This window comes from Lynx rufus, unplaced genomic scaffold (genome assembly GCF_022079265.1).
Source record: "Lynx rufus isolate CCGP_SWC_20201006 ecotype Redwood Valley unplaced genomic scaffold, mLynRuf1.p SCAF_4, whole genome shotgun sequence".
NCBI classification, from domain to species: Eukaryota; Metazoa; Chordata; class Mammalia; order Carnivora; family Felidae; genus Lynx; species Lynx rufus.
The window spans coordinates 125,560,689-125,578,640 of record NW_025814856.1 but is presented as its reverse complement, the minus strand read 5'-3'; the positions used below and the strand labels follow the sequence as shown (position 1 = coordinate 125,578,640).

The following is a 17,952-nucleotide window of genomic DNA, read 5'->3' as shown; positions in this document are numbered from 1 at the left end:
AGAAATGTTCTCATGTACCTCCTGATATTGTGTGTGAAGACACTGTGCATTAGATAAAGTTGAGGACTTTTATGAAAAGCCTGTTGAGGTTCATTCCAGAGCAAATGACAAACTCTTCTTTCTGGTTAGAGTTTTTTTTATGTTTCAGGTGTGCATTGGAAGCTTTTCTTACTCTTTTCCTGATATTACCCTGGCAGTGCCTGAGTTTCCCAGCAAATAGACAAAGTAGGTACCAGTTCTGTGACATGAACACCAGGAGAACATCTACAAAAAGCTGATGTTCATTTCTTCCCTAGGACTTCTCCTTATTCACTGTCACTGTCTCCTAAGAGAGAGAATTGTGTAATAATTTCTTTTCCCAAAGAAAAAGTTTTTTTTTTTTAACAGAAAAAGAGAAAGTCTTCCCATGTATGTATTTTTAAGTCTTACCTTCTTGGGTTTCTAACAAAATCTAGTCTTTCATTTGGCCTTTTACTGAGCCTCTGGAAAAAGCAACATGACTTGCCTCTTAGAAGACCTTGAAAGACTAGGTTGGTGGACAAATGTCCAACAGATGGTCAGAAGTTGGGGGATAAGGCAGTGATGGGAAAGAGAAGGGCAGGGGGAGGAGGGAATGAATCTCGTCTGGATATAAAATTGGCATAAGACAAAATCAGAGTGATGTCAGATTAGTAAGAAATGCCCAGAAGTAAGATTCTAAAGCCAATATTCCCTAAGTCAGAACATGATCCAAGAGGAGAAAAGGCTGGCCAAATAGCATTCCTGTGAGTAGGCCACACAACTGCCACAAGAAAGAGTTACAAATCCACGTTAGGGAGTTATTGACAGAATAAATCTGTGCTGTAAAACTAGGTTTCTCAAGAAATAAACAGGCCCATATGGAAATCACTGTATGGTACATGAAAGGAATGGAAGTGTTCTTAGTACAAGGCAAATGGTAGAGAAGACCTCTTGGTATGGAGAAGAAGTTGGATTCAGAAAATTAAATAGAGTTGGATAAAGAAGCAAGAAAGAAGGTCATAAGAAAGTCTCTCTTAGAGAGAGGCAAACCAAGAAACAGACTCTTAACTATAGAGAACAAACTGATGGTTACCAGAGGGGAGGTGGGTAGTGGGATGGGTTAAATGGGTGATGGGTATTAAGGAGGGCACTGTTAAGAGCACCAGGTGTCGTATGTAAGTGATGAATCCCTAACTTCTACATATGAAACTAACATTACATTGTATGTTAACTAACTGGAATTTAAATAAAAGCCTGGAAAGAAAAAAAATCTCTCTTAGGAGTAATTTGATGAAGAGAATAGAGTGATGGGGCAAGATGATCAGAGAAAGGACACACTGTGAGATTATCCACACACTGGACTGCCCTCCTCTGTGGATCTCTGTGACACAATGGTGTCATCTCCGACAACTACAATTCTCCTATAAAGTGATTTATATTTTTTCATACCCCATCATCAAATACATTATCTGGCACCTAGAGTGTACTCACTAAATGAATGAATTACCCTGTAAATTGATACATTTTGAGTTGAATCTGCAAAGCCAGAGAAATTGTGAATTTCATGCTAGTTAAGACACTGAAATAACAATTTTGAAAAAAAGACAAGCAAACTATAATATGATTTGTAATAAACTCTCTAAGGTATAGAAGAAACATGACCTCACAAGCCTGTAGCCAGGCAGCTGCCCAGCAAGAGAAATGAGGGAAGAAAATCAATTCCATACAGCATTCTAACTTTTAGAGCATAATTCCAAAGACTTTCCATGTTGCAAAATTTTCCAAACTGCAAATCTCTTTCCTAGACAGTAGGCAAATACTATTCTTCCAAATGCCACAATGGTTGAGAATTTATATCCAAAGGAGTTCCAACATCATTACTGACAATGATATAACAAATTTGAGAGTTTGGGCAACTGAGTTCATGTGAAATCAACTCACAGTTGACAAGCCAGTCATTATGTTCTTTTCATGCAATGGATTGCCGGTCCGTTGCATGTCTGGGAAGATGCAGACCCACCGTTTTTAGCAAACTCTTCTCAAAACTCTTGACCTCTCAGTCATAAAACACGGTCCCAAAAGTAAGAGAATAATTTGTAATTCACTCTCTCTTCCTCCTCTTTCCTTTGTTATTACTATATTAAGAGGATTTTCATGGACCAGTGCTAAGGGACGACTTACCCAACTACAGATGGCTTTGTCTATTGCTATATCATATACATATGTGTTTGCATGATTATTATTACCCTCTACGTGAGTAAAATCCATGCAAAGTAAATTACAATAGTGACAGGCAAAAAAATGAATAAGTTATAAATGAAGAAATTGCTCTTTCAAAAGACATTTTAAATAGGCATCTTACGAGATGAAAACATTGTGGAAGTGTTTGAGAGGCTGGGGTTAGTTCTTTCTACAGCTGGGATGAGTTTCCCAATTCCTCTGCACGGGAAACTGAGTAGAAATAACTGGCAGAGTCAGAAGGCCAAAGCCAAAGCACATGTCCCATCTGGAGGTGTAAGCAGCAGCCACATTCCTTCCACTGCATAAAGCGCCTTCCAATTATCCCTTCTCACCAGTGAATGTTTTACCAACTTGTTTTTCACCCTTCAAATGTATGACCAGGCTCCACACCACTGGTTTTGGGGTTGTGTTTTTTTGTTTTGTTTTGTTATGTTTTGTTTTTTGAGGGGGAGAAGTCATTGTTCTTTTATTTTCTTGCTGTTTTTGCTTTGCTTTGTTGTTGTTTTGTTTTTTTGGGGGGTTTTTTTGGTTCTTTTTTTTTTTTTTTTTTTGGTCATTATTGCTTTTGCTGTTGCCCAACTTAAAGACAGAGGAGGTACAAAATCTATAGACATACCATAGTAATGCTTAAACATTGATGGTTTTTCTGTTCAGATTTTATACCAAAGGAAAAAAAAGAAAAAATATATATATATATAGTCTCCAGGTTCATAAAGTGTAGAACTCTACCAAAAATAAAATAAAAAACCACACTCCCACGTGTTAATGCCTTCGGGTGGAGCTGACGTAACTCTCTCAGGTAGAGTTGATGAAGTGAACAGATGGCAGAAAGGAAATATTTTTAAATTATTCACTAAGTGCCAAGAGTTGGGGTAGGAGTGTGATGGGGGTGGGCAGTGCTTTCTCAAGCTACTAAACCAGCCCCGTGCCCTCTGTACCACCCCGGGTGTTATTAGGTAAGGCAGCTACAGCCTAATCCCACCAAGCCACACGGCCACCTGTGCTCCTCTGCCAAATGATTCCGTCATGAAGTGCTGAGTTCATAAAACACAGGGGCCAAGAGTCACTTCTCCCCACTTCCCAGCCTCCGAGCTGTAGGCTTGATATAAACTGTTATTTTGAAAAAAGTTCCCTTTGATCATATGAAGCTTACAAAATTACAAAAATAATCTATGGGAGAAGAACACTCCAAGGATATACTGTGATATTTTAAGTAGACAATCGATAGATGATAAAAAAAATATCCCTAAGGCGTAGTACAGACTGAGATTGGTCTTGGGAGAAGACTAGTATCTGGAAATGGAAGTGTTCCACTCATAGGATAATCTCAAAGCATGGTTAGTGCCCAGAGGAATACAGTTCTTCGCTAGGAAGCAGAAAGTTTATGCTACGGGTAATTGTTCAGCTGGGTATTAAGGGCATCACATGACTTACTTGCATCATGGTAATAGAGATGGAAAGAAGAAAGGAAATTGTAAAACTGAGTTCAAGGCCAAGAAGAGTTAAATTCACTAATCTAATTATGGTGTTTATGATCTATTATTATTTTCCTAGCAGCCTCATCCTTTCACTAATTTTTACAATATGGAATCCTTACAAGAGTACACTTATTCCATACGGTATTGCCAGCTATGAGAGGAACAGTATCGAACCTCCTAGACTGTTAGCAACTTCCAGTATCCAGGATCCCTTTGAAAATTGGGCTGTGGTTGACCAATAATTTCCATATCAGTAGAATCCATTGTGTTCAGCTGGCATGCAAACAGATAAGCAAGGTGCTTCTAATTAGTGTTGTATAATAATGAGCTATCTTGTGCACAATTTACAGGGAGCCACAAACTGTAGCCTTCGTTAAAGGAATGAGCTGAGGCCTATGTCTACAGAGTGACATGGCATTTGAATAAAACAACAGGTGTCCGAATTTTCTGAGGAGGACTAAGCCCTCTAGAATTGAATAAATAGATCTCTTCACACCTGCTACATTCAAAGTGAAGTTGGGAATCCTCCCTTTATAGAATGTTCCAATACATTAATATTTAAATTTTTCTCACTGCAACCATGTTATGCTCTGTAAATAAAAGCTCCCTAAGCTTCTCCTTGGCTTGCTGCCTTTGTTTAGCTAAGCTGGCATTCCATAAACTCAGATCAATTTGTCAAATGTATTTTGGGCTTGAAGTGAAACAATTAACAAGGTTCTGAAGGACAGCAGAGAACAGACTCTGTAGTGCTTTAGAAGTGCCTGCTCTATCAAATATTTCCCTTTTGGATTCATATTATCTAAAGGAACTGGAACATGATCGATGCTTTGACACTTAAATTCTCACAAACACAAAAAGCAAGAAACATACTGATTTCCTCAAGTATCCTGCTGACCGAAAGAGCATACACCAGGAGAACATGAAGTTCAATATCCAGAAATATGCATTAACCAAAGGTAGCATGGAAGGAACCATGATATAATTGAATGTGTAAATGAGCTGAATTCATTTTGGGGGGGCCGCTATTGAAGGACTGTGTTCCGCTTCTAAGATGCCTCTTTAGCTATGCCAAGAATTTAGCTAGGCAAGAATTTGAGCTTTCACCGAGCCCCTGGGAGTAACCTGCTAGCAACGATGAACAGTTTGGCCTTGGGGGGATGTGTCTGACAGTGGAGTGGAATAGAGGGCCCAGTGGGTCTCAGGTAACATGGGATGCTGAGAAAGAGTAGTGGCAGCACCTCCGTGTACCCAAGCCTGGGGGACAGTGCTTTCAGAGCAACCTAAGCATCTTCCAGTGGAGCTCATGGTTCTAGACATCAACCCAGCAAGTACCTTCCCCACGGTCCAGAATGTACAGCACTGCTGGTCACACAGCCACGCACACTCCCATCTGCACACACACACACATTTGTGGTTTCCTTTTGAGGATTCCCCGCCTCCCCCCCCTCCTTGGACAGATGCTAACAAGAAAACTCTTTCTCACAGATGTGAAACTGCACATTATTGGCTAAGTTGGGAGAAACACTGACAATTCCAAGCTGGACATCAATGTCCTAAAACTGCAACAAAACATGAGAAAGAAGTTATTTGGGCGCACAAGTGCTATTTTCGGAACGAGGATGTCAGCAGATTACAAGGGTGGTGTGACTGGTGCCCGACTGCAGGGCTCCGCGGTTTGCAGATTTCTCCAGCTATTTTGTGGTATCTTCCAGGTCTCAGGTGGAAGCCCTGGTGAGCAGGGATGAGGCAACACCTGCTGCAGAAACACTGAGGCGGCGTTGCTGTGCGGGTTCGTGAGGCAGAGGCGAAAGCCAGAGGGACACAGAAGCCCACCTGCTTTGGTCGTCACTTTCAAGAGGTAGCCATCCAGGTCGATGTGGAACTGAGGCGCCTGGCAGGGCAGCGCGATGCGCGAGCCGTTCCAGCGCACGGTCAAGTGCTGCTGGAGGCTGACGGTGCTGGAGCCCAGCACCAGGTCCACAGACTTGGTCCAGGAGAAGGAGCGGGTCCTGCGCGCGTCGTTCTTCACCAGCACCTGAAAGGGCGAGGCAGGGGAGGAGCAGTCTTTTGTCAAAACGTACTGACACGTCCCCTGAAAGTTAAATGTCCGTCCGTCAAAAGTGTTGTAGTGGGGATCTCCGAATACCGTGCAAACGCCAGGCTCTGCGGATGAGTGAGAGACAAAAGCAGGTCATAAATGATTCAAAGGATTCAAAGAGAAATCAGGGGTCCCTGCAATAAACCTGGAGGGAGCACCTGCCAGGCAAGGGAGGGTCTTAGTAGAGATGCACTAGTGGAAATCAACTTAAAAAAAAAAAAAAAAAAAAGAACTGGTTGTTTTCAAAGTCTGTGCCAAACCTCACGGGGCATGCAACATTTCAGGTACTTTTATACGTGAAAGTTACTTATAACACTTCCAAGTTTTTAAACCATCTCTGTTTTGGAGCCTTGATATACTTCTATGGTCTTAACATAAGCTATGGAGAAATAAAACTAAGATAATTTTGTGCACAGAACTGGCCTCACTGCATAACACATATAAACAAAACCTAAATAAATAAATAAATAAATAAATAAATAAATAAATAAATGGCAGCAACATAAATGACAATACAGCAAAGTAATAGTATTATTTCCATTTAACTGATTCAAAAACATGTGGAAACATCGTATTCTAAATGTTACTCATGGGTCTTCATTTCTTAGAGGTATTGTATTTCATTTTTTAGAGGTATTATATTCAACACCCATGTATTTACTAAGGACAAATAAATAGAATTGCCAAATAGATACATGTTTAAATACCACTAGGAAACAAAGTACTAATAAAATTAATAGTCCCTGTGTTTTTTACAAATATAAGGTTCGATATTTTGATCTGTGTATCAAAATCTAAAATTGGGGAAAAATAAATTGTAAACCCATCATTTAGCAGATTTAGGAAATTCCAGTGCATTTATCACTTCAAAATACCATTCATTCAAATATTTGTGAAACCCAGGTAAAGTTTTACACTTGGAGCATCTCAAAAAGTTTTAGAGAAAATTAAACATCGTTTCTTTTTCTTAAACAATATTTGGCATTGATTTGTTCTCCACGTAAAGATTTTTTTATCTGTTTTCAGGGAGGCATGAACAACCTGGAAATGAAGAATTCATTTAGGTAAAGCAGCCAACATGATGAAAGAACTATAATCAAAAGATCAATTTCCATTTAACACCAGCATAGGTCAAGAATATGAAACTATCCTATAAGCAATTGCTCTGAATATGTAAGAGAATAATTAAAAGTCAATACAGAGGGAGGATGTGCCAACTGATCTGATAGGACCAATGGGATCCAAGGCAACCATGTGCTTTTAATTTCTAAAGTGTTTGGAGAGTAATGTTGTTTTGTATTATGATACATTATGTCATTACATATGTCAATTACATTGGACTCCATATAAATCACATGTATTTGCAATTTGGTAAATTAACTGCCTGTTCTAAGTTAGCTTTCCTTGTCAATAACTCATAGAGACTCAAAAAGATATAGATTTTTGTGTGTAGGATAGTTCCAATGAACAAGTACTTCAGGGAATATATAAAAGGCACTACTTGGGGGAAGAGGGTGGAAGACCAGGATGGGGAGAGAAGCTTTGAGAGCTCAGCGACAAAATTTTAATTTGCCCTCCATTTCTGTTCCTTTCTTGTCCTTAATCGTTTCTTCCTCGTGACTCCAACTCCACCCCCCACTTTCCTAATCCTATATCCACCCCCAACTAGTGTTCCCACCTATCTAACCAACCCATAATGCATGTTCCAGTCCTCTCTCCACACGACTGCTTTCAAAATTGTCCCATCACACATTTCCCTCACATTCTAACAAATGGAGTCTCTCCCTGGCATGAAAATGCTGGTTTTTTTCATTGACAGGGGGCAAGGCAGTTCTTGGGACACCTTGCCACCAAGTGGCATCAGGAAAATTATAGTTCTGGGTTAATACTATCATGTGCCACAAAAAGACTGGTCACATGACCACCAGATGCACCAAATTCAAGAGAAGGGCTTTTTCAGAGTTTTTAACACACCCAAGAAATCACCCAGAACCAAGCAAGGCTTTTGAGCTTTCGAGCGTGAAACAGATGGATCTCAGCCTGGAGAGGCCAAGGCACTAATGGAGGAGCTGAAATACTCCAGAAGAAATCCTCTCTCAGCTGGGAGCAGGAAGAGGAAATGCCTACACCACCTGCCCAGAGTCTGCAATTAGCAATCCTCTCCTTGCACCATGGACAATCCAGGGCTTCTGCTGGTTTTCTGACAACTGCAACCAAATTATTATTAATAAAACCAGTAAGAGCTAGCATTAACCGAGGAATCACTACCTCCCCTAGTGCTGTTCTACATGCCTATTGATCCCAGATACATTGTAAGAAAATGGATAGATTGTCTCCTAAAATTAAACAAACAGCTAAGCCCTTGGTAGTAAATCCATAACATGAACTATTATCTAGTCATTGAAAAAGTTTATGAATCATGTTCACGATTAAGGAAATACTTATGACATGGTAAGTGAAAAATAGGAAACAAATTTCTGTCTACAGGATCATCTTAATTGTGTTAAAATAAATACACACACACACACAGACTGTAAACTGTGGTTATTTCTGGGTGGCAGAACCATGAGTGATGCTTTTCCTTCCTTTCTTCCTTTTGCTTTTCTGTTTTTTGTTTTTGTTGTTATAATTTTGTTTTTAAAGTCAAAATGTGAGCGCTTGTACATAAGACCAGTTAAATGACTGAGCAAATCCTCAAAGAAGCAACAGAAAATATATAGCCTATGGTGGCCCCAGGGAAGGCTGAGCTTACTCATAGCTGGGCAGAAAGCAATGAGGGACATCCAGGGGGACCAGGCGAGGGAAATCATGTGTGAACAAGGCTGTCAGGAAAGATATTTTTCAAGAGGCCCTAACTTGTGGAAGAGAGGGGTTTGGAGATCAGAATGATTTTTCTGTGTAACAGCGAGATAGAAGAGGCCAACAAAATTTCATGACTAGGAAGATGCTTGAGAATTATGTGTTGCATTTGGGGACATTTGTATCATGAGCTAAAATAATTTTGAAACTTTGGCCCTTTTTCCTGGCACCTCAAGGTCCCCATGCCAGATCCTGCAGGAGCAACGAGCATGTGCACTGGAGGATGGCTTAAAGTGCGAATATCCAGGGACACACAAGCCACCTAGCTGGAAGGACAAAAGCTAGACAAACATTTAAGGGACACAAATGAACATTGTAAGCTCATACCATTTTTTTTTCCAGCAGACCCAGTGAAATGAGCTGCAGTCCAAAAAGTCCAGATGTCTGGTCACACTATTCTGGAAAGCTTGGAGTGATGGTTAGAGCTAGATAAATGGACCATTCTATAACTAACCTTGTTTGAATGTGTCTAAGTCAGAGGATGGAGAGAAAAATTCCAATTTACAAGTAGTGGTATGTTTTTTTCTAAGTCCTTTAAATAAAATCATCAAATGTCATTTTTGGTTTGGTTTGTTTTCCTCATAGGTACACAATGTCTAAGCATAAAAAAACATTAGAAGTATATAAACCCAAATATTAAGAGTGGGTTTTTCTTCTCTTAAGTAATAGAATTATATGTGACATGTATTTTCCTCCTTCTTGTTTATGTGTATTTACATTATTATTTACATTACATTTCATTATTTACAATGACTAGGTATACTTTTGGAATAAGAATATTTGCCTTACAAAATTAAAAACACTGGATTAAAACACATTGCTTTAATGTTCCATGCTTTAATAAGATTGCAACGAGAATTAAGAGAGTCAGGCTGTTTCTAAAAACATAATTCCAATATTTTTCTCTTAACCTCATCAGGTATAGGTATTTCAGCCACTGGTATATTTATTCTAATGAAATGCCTTCCTTCTGAGAGCAGTGATTATTCTCAAAACAACAGTCAAATAAAATTAAGGGAAAATTATACAGAATGTTATAAAGAAAGTAAGAGAAATCAGACTCTAAACCCCTCTCCCCAAAACACAACCAAACAAAAACAGAAAAGAGTAAGGAAGAAAAAAAGTATCATTCATGGTTCTGCGACCAAGAAATAACCACCGTTTACAATTGTGTGTGTGTGTGTGTGTGTGTGTGTGCAGTGTGTATGTGTATTTTAACACAGTTAAGAGTATCCTGTACATGAAATTTTATTTCCTTGTCACTTACCATGTCGTAAGATTTCCCAAGTCATTAAAATCACTTTGAAAACATAGAAAATGACTCTCATCCTCAGTCCTTTTCTCCTGCAAAGAGGATGGTTTCCCCTACTCATGGCACCACAGCACCATACAGATCAGCACATTTCCAGAAGTGTCCTAACCACAAGAAAGTCTGTCAAATAAAAAACGGCTTTAAACGTTTCTCAACACAAATTGCAGGGAATCAGGCCCTGTGGGACTCTGGGTCCTTGGGTCATGCAGGGAACCCCAGGTGGGTAAGCTTCGTGATGATGTGCCAAATTTGGGTAAAGAACCGGGAAAGGCTGGGATTAGAAACACTGCCCTTAACACAAGCCCTGATGCTGTTGGTCTACGCTCCCCCTGAACATGACGTAAGCCTCTGACATAAAAAGGCTGTGAGTGCCCCAGCAGAAACTGAACTTCTGCACGCAGGAGGCTCTGGCCTCACGCACAGGTGTCCCTGACAGCTGTTGCCCTGCGCACTCCAGGAGCCAACAGATGCTCCAACAAGCGGCACCTGGATTCCTAGAAGATTTTGCATCTTTGTCTTCTTAACTAAAAATTTAATCTAACTTTACTGTGCGAATGGGGGCGAGGGTGAGCAGAAAGCCGGTAGTAGGTTTCTTTCTACAAATCTATAATTCACCAGACAGACTTACAAATCTATATAAGAAAAACTGATTTTCAAAAGTTGAGTAGGCACCTGAAACTAATATATATATATATATACACACACTATATATATATATACACACTATATATACATATATATACATATATGTATATACATGTATATACACATATATATACATACATATACATATATACATACATATATATGTATATATAGTATATATACGTATATGTATGTATATATATACGTATATATAGTGTATATAGTATATATCGTGTACATATATATAGAATATATTATATATACCTATATATACACTATATATACATGTATATGTGTATATATATATATATGTATACATATATAGAGGTATATATAGTGTATATATATAGGAATATATAGTGTGTGTGTATATATATATATATAGGAATATATATATAGGAATATATATATATAGGAATATATATATATAGGAATATATATATATATAGGAATATATATATATAGGAATATATATATATATAGGAATATATATATATATAGGAATATATATATATAGGAATATATATATATATAGGAATATATATATATATAGGAATATATATATATAGGAATATATATATATAGGAATATATATATATATATAGGAATATATATATATATAGGAATATATATATATAGGAATATATATATATAGGAATATATATATATATATATATATACACACACACACACACATATATTACGTTGAGTAGGGATACCGTTAAGAATGTAAAGTTCTTTTCACATATTTTCCATATACTCACCAGGCTCAAACAGAAAATCAAAGAAAGCAGTCCATACCTTCAAGATCTAATCTGAAATACACCTAACTCCAAAGCCATGGCTGACTTTCTAGGGCCTCCCCAACGGAGCCCAGTGCTTCCTCTCACCTTCCCCCCTGCAGTAGCCTATGCCTGTCCCACACTTGACAGTTCACAGTACATGGATCCTTCACTTCCTGGTTCAAATGCCAACTCCGCACAGTGCCTTCCCCAATGACGCAGCATCCCTCTAAGTCCCCCAAGCAAAACTGACCAATGGTTCAGATTATCTGGGACAGCCTTAACTTCAAATGCTCCATCCTACAGATGCATTATGTTTTTCAGTTTGAGGGTTAAAAATGTCACCACCAAATCCACTGCAGACTTATGATAAATCAATTTCTTCCATAACTTATAGTTAGAATGTACCCTTAACTCCCAAATCAGGTTTTAAACTCCCTATATGTAAGTTCTGTTCTCAGTGCCTGGCACACTTCCTCGTGAGTTGGAGGTATATACATACGTATTACATGGATTCATCTTGCATTACTCACAGCAATGCCCGCTATAATACAAGTTAGCTTTCCATAAATATTTGTTGAATGAATGGGTTAATTAATTAAAGAATACATGCTAGTAGAAAAAGCTAAACTGCCCACACTGAACTTACTAAAATAGATGGGTAATGACTAACATACAGCAGGTTATCAACAGGATTTTCCTTAACCAGTTAACTAATTGGATCATTCATTAATGCTCTCAAAAAAAAAGGAATTAAGGCTGCAGATGAAATTAAGGCTGTTAATCAGCTGACCTTGAGATGGAGAGATTATCCTGGATAATCCAGGCAGGATGAACATTATCACAAGCATCCTCAGAAGTGAAAGAGAAAGGCAGAAAAATGAGCGTCACAGTGACATAGCACAAGGTGGACTCAGCTTGCCATCGCTGGTTTTGAAGACAGAACAGTCTCAAGCCAAAAAGGTGTTAAAAGCCTCTAGGTGTTAAAAAAGATGAAACAAACAAACAAACGGGTTCTCCACCAGAGCTTCCAGAAGAAACACAGCCCTGCTGATACCTTGATTCTGCCCATTCAGAACCACTTCAGATTCTGATCTTCAGAACAATATGTGTTGTCTCAAGCCACAAAGTCTGCGGTAATTTGTTATAGCAGCAATAGGAGACTAATACATTTAGTGATAGCTGAGGTGAGTAGTCTAAAGTGACTAGTTTATGCCAGGAACCATGCCAGACGCTTTCCACATTTTGGCTATCCCCTTTAATCCTCACTACTTCTCTGCACGCTGTATATTATTACCCTAATTTCTTAGCAATGCATTCAGAGACATTGCCATGTTGCCCGTGGTCACTCGGCCAAAAGCAGTAAAGACAGAGTCCAACCCAGCTCTGCAGCTCTGAGGCCAGTGCCTTCCTCATCACCACTTGATGCCTCCACTTGTACCCTGTACACAGCATCCTGCTCAGTTGTTGTTAACTAGCCGGGATCACAAAGCTCTTTGGGGATCTGAAGAAATGTGTGAGACATTCTTCCTCCCAAATGCACAGAAACGTATCCACTCAAATGTAGAGGTTCATGGACTCTCTGTCCCAAGACTGATCAAGGAATCCATCACCTTTAGCTTAAGAACACTATCTAGAAGTTAATTATAAATGATATTATATGGTTCTCTTATTTGATATGTTTATATTTCATCTCCCCAACTACATTACACATTCCTAAACTCAGGGTCTGTACCAGCTTTTTATCCATTTCCTCCAGAGGGCCTTCCAGAATACTGGAAACTCACCAAACTTGTTAGAGAAGATTCAGCTTTGTCTCTCTTGCCATCCAAGCTCTGACCTTAATATGTCTGCTGTCTATAAACTAGAAATTATTATTTATCACTTGAGGGCTGTGCACCTGAGCTGAAAGAGGTGGGCTTCAATCTGTAAATTAATCTCACTTTAGAGCTTTGCAAACATGAAATATGTTGCATTGAAGACAGTCCTGGGTTTGCATCCTAGTCTTGCCACTTAAAGACTACAAAATCATGCACAGACTACCTAGTATCGCCTCAAGTTTGTTCACCTATAACGTGGTTCTAAAAACAATTACCTTGCAGGTTGGTTATAAAGATAAAGACAGTATTGGAAAAGCGCTGAGAATGTAATAGATGCTCAGAGAGTAGTTACTATTAGTTTTATTATTATAAATAGTATGCAAATCCAGCAAGTCGATATCCACTGCTGGTGAAAATAGGGCTGGATAAGACTGCAGCATACATGTAAAACATAGACTTGTTGAAAAGACAATGTGAGTTGAGTCCATCTATAAAAGACATATAAAGTGTAGATCTGGGGCTACAACAGAGTAAGCCTTCTAGGCCAAAAGAAGAATGTTCATCAAGTCACGGGGCAGCTTGCAGAAGAGCAGGACACCGATCTGACCAGAGTGGGGAGTTACTTCGGGAGATGTGAGACACCCAAAACGTCTAAATCAATTGGCCTGTGATTTATTGCCAGCATGAAAAGTTTAAATATATTCCAAAGAACCAACATTCCTTAATGTGTTCCCTATGAAACATCAATCCTGCCTGTGACTCTGCCAAAATAAGTAGAAATAAAAAAAAATCTCAGCAGCTCAAATTAGTTCAGGAGGTACTCCATAGTCTATCACCCTCCTGAAAGTTTACCCTGCACATTGGCATATAAAGGACCCTGCCAATTCCGCAGCAAAGAGACATATTTAAGTTTACTTGACCCAGCATTTTCCTCATGTATTTAATCACAGAAGCTTGTTTTGAAATATTATTCATTACTCTTCCTCGGCACTAGTGTTTTATAAAACAAACTTTGGGAAACTGCGAGAGACAGTGAAGGAAGCCGGAGTTCTTGTGAAGGCCAGGGCCCTACAGAAAGGGCTGAAGGAGAAAAGACAGAGGTTAGTTGCAGTCAATAGGTGAAAGCTCTGGCCGCTATGGAAATGGGAAGGGAATTATTTATTAGAAAAACAACACAAAGAGACAATCAAGCAGATTTGATGACTTATTAGTAACGTGGGGGACAAAGGCCAAAACGATGAGAAATAACCTTAAGGTCCCAAATCTGTGCAGCTGGGTTAATGGGGGTGCCAGAATTCAGTCAACAGATAGGGGTTGGAATCAGCCGTTCATTTCTCCATCCAACTCCCAACCAACACAATTAAGAGAATCAATGGTAGCAACTGTTAATAAAATTCAAATGCAGTACTTTGGAAGAATGTGGTCTCCAAAAAAATTAGGAGCTGAGATCTACCATATTAGCATCTTGTCAAGAAGTCGTATGTGAAGGTCCTCAGAAATCAGAAACCTGAATGAGAGAGCAACTCCAGGAGGGGTGCTGTGGAGGCAGAGCTGTGAGCTCACAGGATGAGAAGGTGAAAAATAAAAGGAGAAGAGATATGTGTTCTCAGGACAGATGTGGAAAGGCAGAGCAGAGGAGTGGAGCAGGGGCAGAGTGGCTGGGGGCGGAGAGTAGTAAGAAGGGATTGTGATGAGAAGAAAGAATGATAGTACTCATAAATAAAAACTTCACATCAAAGGGAACTACATAGTGCAGCTAGTGAGTCATTTCTCCAAACTCCCAGGGAAGGTTAGAACTCAAGTGTTGTAACCCAAGAGACTGGAGGTTAAGTGACCTAATAAATGTAGATACGTTTTTAAAAGGTGAGCAAATACAAGTGCTTTCAAACAGAAGCCGCTAGTCATGCAGAGAGAAAAGAAACTGGCAAACTTCATGTATGTTTGGAGGCAAACCTCTAAACGAATAAAAATGTAGTCAACAGAGAACATAGAATAGTTCTCATAAATGTTGGCTTTGGAGTCCCATAGAGCAGCGTATCAGCTGCCCTCACCCTATTTATTTTTCAGACTCTTAGATCTCTCATTTGTAAAATGGAGCTTCTACTCCATGGATCATTGTGAGGATCAGAGGACAGGATACACAGAGAATGTTCATCACAACACAGACTGACACAGACTTACACCCAATAAATCTTTACTGGCAATAGGACCAATTTTAGTGGCAAGAGATGTAGCAGTTTTTGTTGTTCTTGTTTTGCTCTTAGTAGACGTGACCTCCAGAGAGGAATAAATCTGCCTCGGCTTTGCATACAGTAATGCATAATTTATTATACAGTGTTTTCTGTAAAGTGAAATATTCATTTCAGAATCTAGGGTCTATATTGTTTAGTCACTTCACTGTATTTTAGGTACACCAATGCTAAGGGGGTTTAGTCACCAGTTCTATCAGTCAAAACCGGGTATATGCATCTTTTTCCAAAATTCAAGATGGCAGCCTTGATTAAATGTACCAGATGTCTAGTAATGAATTTATATATCTCTTTCTGTTCAAAACATATTCTTTCAGGGGCGCCTGGGTGGCTCAGTAGGTTGAGCATCCGGCTTCGGCTCAGGTCACGATCTCACGGTTTGTGGGTTCGAGCCCTATGTCAGGCTCTGTGCTGACAGCTCAGAGCCTGGAGCCTGCTTTGGATTCTGTGTCTCCCTCGCTCTCTGCCCCTCCCCCACTCACACTCTGTCTCTCTCAAAAATAAACATTAAAAAAAAAAAGAATATTTTCCTGGTGCACCTGGGTGGCTCAGTCAGTTGAGTGTCCGACTTCTGCTTAGGTCATGATCTCACAGTTCATGAGTTCTAGCCCCAAGTTGGGCTGTGTACTGACAGCTCAGAGCCTGGAGCCTGCTTCAGATTCTGTGTCTCCCTCTCTCTCTCTGCCCCTCCCCTGCTCATACTCTGTCTCTCTCTCTCAAAAATAAACATTAAAAAAATAAAAATAAAGAATATTTTCCTAAGCAAAGACCCAAGGAGGCCATATGTTATGTAAGAATGAATATTGGACTAGAAAGTTAACAACAACAACAACAACAACAACAAAACAGGTTGTCATTCAGCTCTTCCAGTTAATATTACCAAAGAGCCTCAGTTTCCTCACCTGGAAGGTGAAAAGGTTGACCCCATAATAAAGGTTCATTCATTTATACAATTCTTTGATGCTGAAATGGTGATGAGTTTGAGTGACAGAGCAACTCTACTCTTCTTTCTTACTCCTGGTGGAAATTCTACACAGTTATTTCAAGTTTAAAACTATAGTATTTTAATACTGTAAGTACGAAAATTTGGAAAGGTCTTCACTTATCACTGAAAATACCTCAACCCTGAGTTGCCAGACGGGGGGGTGGGGGGTGGGGTGGAATCTGGAAAACTGAGTGGACATGGAAAACCAAGCCAGTATGATTTGTCAGTGGAGTACAGAGAACACCAACTATCACCCCTCTGCACCCAAGCAGGCATGGAGGTGTCACCACGTAGATGAAAGCCTGGGCACTTAAGTGGGCATTTCCTCCAGGGTAGGGTGGAGGGAAATGCTATTAAATTGGAAACTCCTCCTAACATCCTTCTCCAATTTCCAATCCTTAACCTTTATAAAGCCCTCCGGACCTTCTCTTCCTTTCCCAATTGCAACTGGTTGTTAAACTGTATAAAATGACAAATAAGGCAATGGTAGATATTCCAGCCCAGGCCCTGGGGCCAGATTTCACTAAAGGAATTCAGGCTCCACACTTACCTTAGGCATACTTCTTAACCACTAAGCCTCAGTTCCTCAGCTTTAAAATGGAGCTGATAACATCACTTGACTATAAAATGGCTGTGAGTATCAAATAAAGAAGATCAAACGAGACAGCCCACGAAAGTGGTTAGACACAGCAGACGCTAAATAAATATTAGCTGCTGCTGCTGCTCCTGCGTTTCTTGCCATTATTATTTGATGATGATGATGACTGTTAACTAAACCATCAGAACTTACTAAGTACTTACGCCCTGTATGGACTACAACAGGGGTAGATAAAAGATGACCCCTGATAACCTCAGGCCCCTCTTTCAGCTTTTCACCAACCCATGGCCAGAAATTGTAAAGTAACGGTATCCCTTACAACAGAACAGCAAAAAAAACCAGACAACAAACTGGTATCCTCATGTCCCTTCCAACGCTGCTCCTGCTGGTGTGGGATTTCCTAGCCACCACGTGTGACACAGTTGGGTTTTATTTGCCACCTCTGTCTGCTGGTTGAGCCTCAGGAGTGGTGACAAACCCAACTCCAGATGCTCCGGCAGAAACTTCATTGGCCACTTAGCTTAACACCTCCTTGGCAGGGTTAAAGTCATCACCCCAAATTCTTATTCTACAAGCATCTTGAGCTCTGGTTTCAAATTTCCTTGCTTTCCTGAGTTAAGGACAGACCCTTGGCGTTAAGGGACCTGGAGTTGCCTACAGTCTCAGGGGCCAGAAACCTTGCTCCAACACAGAATTACTAATTTGCAGAACCTCTGTCAGTGGAGATTTCTCATAAAGTGGGCCTCGAGGTCACAGTTTGGTTAAATTGTTGTTGCAGTCCCCCTCCTACAGCCACTCTTTAATTGGAGATACCTGTAGGCATGCCCAGGGAGTTAAGTAAGGTGTGCCAAAACCAACCAGAGAAATTCCACAGCCCCTGTCCTG

At 39.8% G+C, this 17,952-nt stretch overlaps 1 protein-coding gene across 1 annotated transcript in view; it reads right to left on the bottom strand.

Annotated features, from left to right (window-relative positions):
- The window catches only part of BMPER (BMP binding endothelial regulator), a 251,126-nt gene that overhangs the window by 75,266 nt on the left and 157,908 nt on the right, over positions 1 to 17,952 (bottom strand). The window contains exon 12 of the mRNA XM_047096890.1: positions 5,553 to 5,882. Within this exon, the coding sequence (XP_046952846.1) occupies positions 5,553 to 5,882 (330 nt within the window). The remainder of the gene's footprint in view (positions 1 to 5,552; positions 5,883 to 17,952) is intronic.